Here is a 3,001-nt window from a genome sequence, read left to right as displayed (position 1 = left end):
AGGAGGATTTTAAATTCTATTCTGGATTTAACAGGAAGCCAATGAAGATGCAGCTGAATCCTACGTAGCCTTAAATATCCCAGGATTCATTGCAAGTTATCCAGGGGTTAGGGTAAGCCCTAACCAACCTAATTTGGTCAGGGCTTACCCTAAAGCAGGGCATCCTGGGGGTCAGCACCAGCCTTTCCTTGGTTCTAGATCTGAGGGCTCAGATCCAAATGTCAAAGCGGTTCCGGTCCCCTGTCTGAGTTCAGATTAAACAGAACCTCTCCGGTTCTCGTTCTCTTTTCAGGAATCATTTCCCAGAACCAGCAGCACTCAGAACCTGAAGCATCCTGGAACACCTGGAGACAGGGCCTTCCAGGACGTCCTTCCACAGATGGAGAAGTCCAGGACCAGCGAGCTGTCCCCCGTGGACGGAGTCTTGAGCATGCTGCCCCAGCTGGGAGACTCTGAGGAGAAGCAGCGACATGTAAGACAGACGTCTTCATCATCCTCTTCCTCTTCTTCCTCCTTCTGAGGATCAGTCACCTTCATCTCTGCTTCTCCCGTCCAGCGTCTGTGGCTCCGTCAGCGGATCCTTCAGCAGCAGCACCAGAAGTTTGCTCTGCAGCAGGAGAAAGATCAGCTGGAACGGGCCCCCGGTCCACCCGGTCCACCCGGTCCCCCCGGTCCTGATACTCCTCTTCACAGCTGGTCCTCCGCACCGCCTGCAGACCCATTTGGACGTCCTCCCCCGCCTTACCCCGGCACAGGGCCGCCTCCTGCCCCAAGGTTTACTGGGCTCCCCCCCAGCGAGTCCCCCTTCCACAGACAGAACCCCCTTAGAGATCACGCTGTGAGGTGAAGATGATCCCAAACTGAACAGAGAGCGATGGCGTCCCTTGGAACTGTTGGTTTCACAGCTTGTGGTTCTTTCCAGGTTTGGCGTTCCTCCAGTGGGCCTTACTGACCCCTCAGGGCGTCCGCCTGGAGCGGCTCCAGTGGTCCAGATGAGGAGACCTGTTGCAGCAGAGTTCAGGAGGACTGGGCCCATGGTGCCTCCCAACACGGCCTCGCAGCTGGTTCCAGGTCAGAACTGCTGACTCAACTAGAACTGTTCGGGGTTCTGAAGGCTCTCAGTTCATGTCCCATCTTGGTCCTCATCTCTGATCCAGGCGGCGCCATGCCCTACATCGAGCTCCGGCACCGCGCCCCAGAAAACCGTCTTAGGCTGCCCTTTCCGGTACCGCCGACCCCAGAGCAACAGCAGGCGACTGCCCAGTCCGCCGCAGTGCAGCCCGGGCTGGTCAGGACTGGGGAGACTGGACTGGGCCAGCTGGACCAGCATCACCTGGGTGCTCTCCCTGGTTCTGATCCGATAGAGGAACACCTGGATTCAGCCGTGAAGGACCTAGAGGACGTAGAAGTGAAGGACCTTGTGGACTTGAATCTGAACCTGGACCCAGAGGATGGTATGAGCCCAGAACCAGAACCGGTTCCATGTGTCCTGCACGCTTTTTACAGAACCTCTGTCTGTGTGGTTCTGCTCTAGGTAAAGAAGATCTAGACCTGCATCTGGATGACTTCCTGCTAACGGGGAAGTTCGACCTGATTGCCTACGCTGACCCAGAGCTCAACCTGGAGGACAAGAAGGACATGTTCAATGAGGAGCTGGACCTAGGGGAGCCGGCGGAGGACAGGGAACCGGGCCGCGGCGGCGGGAAGGTGGATGGCGCCGCCCAGGTGAAACAAGAGGTGAGGGAAGCGAAGCAGACTGAAGGAAATGCCGCAGCTTCTAGCAGACCTCCATCATCATCATCACCTCCTCCCATGAAGGTAGGTGATTGGCTGCTGCATCATGTGGACCAATCAGAGCTGCTGTTTATGCTGAACTGCATCTCTCTTCAGGAGAAGCAGGCGGGCTCCGGTTCTGGTCCAGCTGTCCGACCGCAGGAGCAGGTTCTGTCCTCCGTTCATCGCTTGATGTCTCCAGGTAAGCCCAGAACATCTGCTGCACAGGATGACGAAGGGTACTTGATGATGATGATGATGAGTCCATGTCCCCGTCCGTCTCCAGGACAGCCATCTGTCTTCCATCAGCACCAGAGACTGCTTGGAACCGGACCAATTTCCAGGACTCAGTGCCCAGTTCTTGGGGGTCCAGCTTCTCAGGCTCCGCCCACCGTGGCTCCGCAGCCTCCGCTCCTTCCAACCCCCCAGAACCAAACTCTTCATCCAACCAGCGAAACCCAGACTGGGAGCGTAACCAGCTTTCCTGAAAACCAGAACAAGTCCAGGCCTCTGCTGCTGGAGGAGCAGCCGCTGCTTCTGCAGGACCTGCTGGACCAGGAGCGGCAGGAGCAGCAGCAGCAGAAACAGATGCAGGCCTTGATCCGCCAGAGACCTGGACCGGAGGCCGGATTCTCCGTGGGTAAGACCAGAACCCCATCAGGCCTGGATGCTTTAAACCAGAACATCCTGATCTGACTCAGAACCCAAACAGAACTTTCAGCTGGGTAGTTTGGTTCCAGGCGCTACAGACTTCTGGTTCTGTGTTGTTCAGATTTGGAGTCGGTCTCTGACCCGATCATGAAGGCCAAGATGCAGGCTCTGAAAGGAATCAACCGGGTGATGAGTCAGGGGACCCTGGGCCTGACCCCCATGGTCATCAACAGGTACCCACCTTTTCCTTTCAACCTTCTGGTTCCATATCTGTTCTGGACTCTTTATGTTCTATTTGAACAGGTTGCAGCAGACCCCAGGGGCCCCGGGCCCCGAGTTACCTTCTCCGTCTCCCCTCCAAGCAGGACAGGTAGGCAGCTTCCGCTACCGACCCGCAGAACCCAGATTCTTCCCTCAACAATAAAGCTCTTGTTTCTGTTTCAGGACGGGAAGAAGAACCCTCAGCTGGTGCGACGCAACCCCCCCAGCTTTGGACCCGGCTTCATCAGTGAGCATCAGAACCGCAGCAGCCGGTCCGATAATTAGGGAGATCAGAACCGCAGCAGCCGGTCCGATA

At 56.8% G+C, this 3,001-nt stretch overlaps 1 protein-coding gene across 1 annotated transcript in view; it reads left to right on the top strand.

Moving 5' to 3' along the window:
• Positions 1 to 3,001, top strand: part of LOC107101949 (histone-lysine N-methyltransferase 2C-like) — a 100,294-nt gene that overhangs the window by 62,819 nt on the left and 34,474 nt on the right. The window contains exons 42-51 of the mRNA XM_015401044.1: positions 293 to 472; positions 557 to 843; positions 923 to 1,071; positions 1,158 to 1,454; positions 1,535 to 1,818; positions 1,891 to 1,975; positions 2,060 to 2,413; positions 2,546 to 2,657; positions 2,728 to 2,794; positions 2,869 to 2,957. Coding sequence (XP_015256530.1) covers positions 293 to 472; positions 557 to 843; positions 923 to 1,071; positions 1,158 to 1,454; positions 1,535 to 1,818; positions 1,891 to 1,975; positions 2,060 to 2,413; positions 2,546 to 2,657; positions 2,728 to 2,794; positions 2,869 to 2,957 — 1,904 coding nt within the window. The remainder of the gene's footprint in view (positions 1 to 292; positions 473 to 556; positions 844 to 922; positions 1,072 to 1,157; positions 1,455 to 1,534; positions 1,819 to 1,890; positions 1,976 to 2,059; positions 2,414 to 2,545; positions 2,658 to 2,727; positions 2,795 to 2,868; positions 2,958 to 3,001) is intronic.

This window comes from Cyprinodon variegatus, unplaced genomic scaffold, assembly GCF_000732505.1.
Source record: "Cyprinodon variegatus isolate N-32 unplaced genomic scaffold, C_variegatus-1.0 Scaffold1176, whole genome shotgun sequence".
NCBI classification, from domain to species: Eukaryota; Metazoa; Chordata; class Actinopteri; order Cyprinodontiformes; family Cyprinodontidae; genus Cyprinodon; species Cyprinodon variegatus.
Note: the sequence above shows the minus strand (reverse complement) of the source record. Positions and strands in the feature narration are given on the sequence as shown.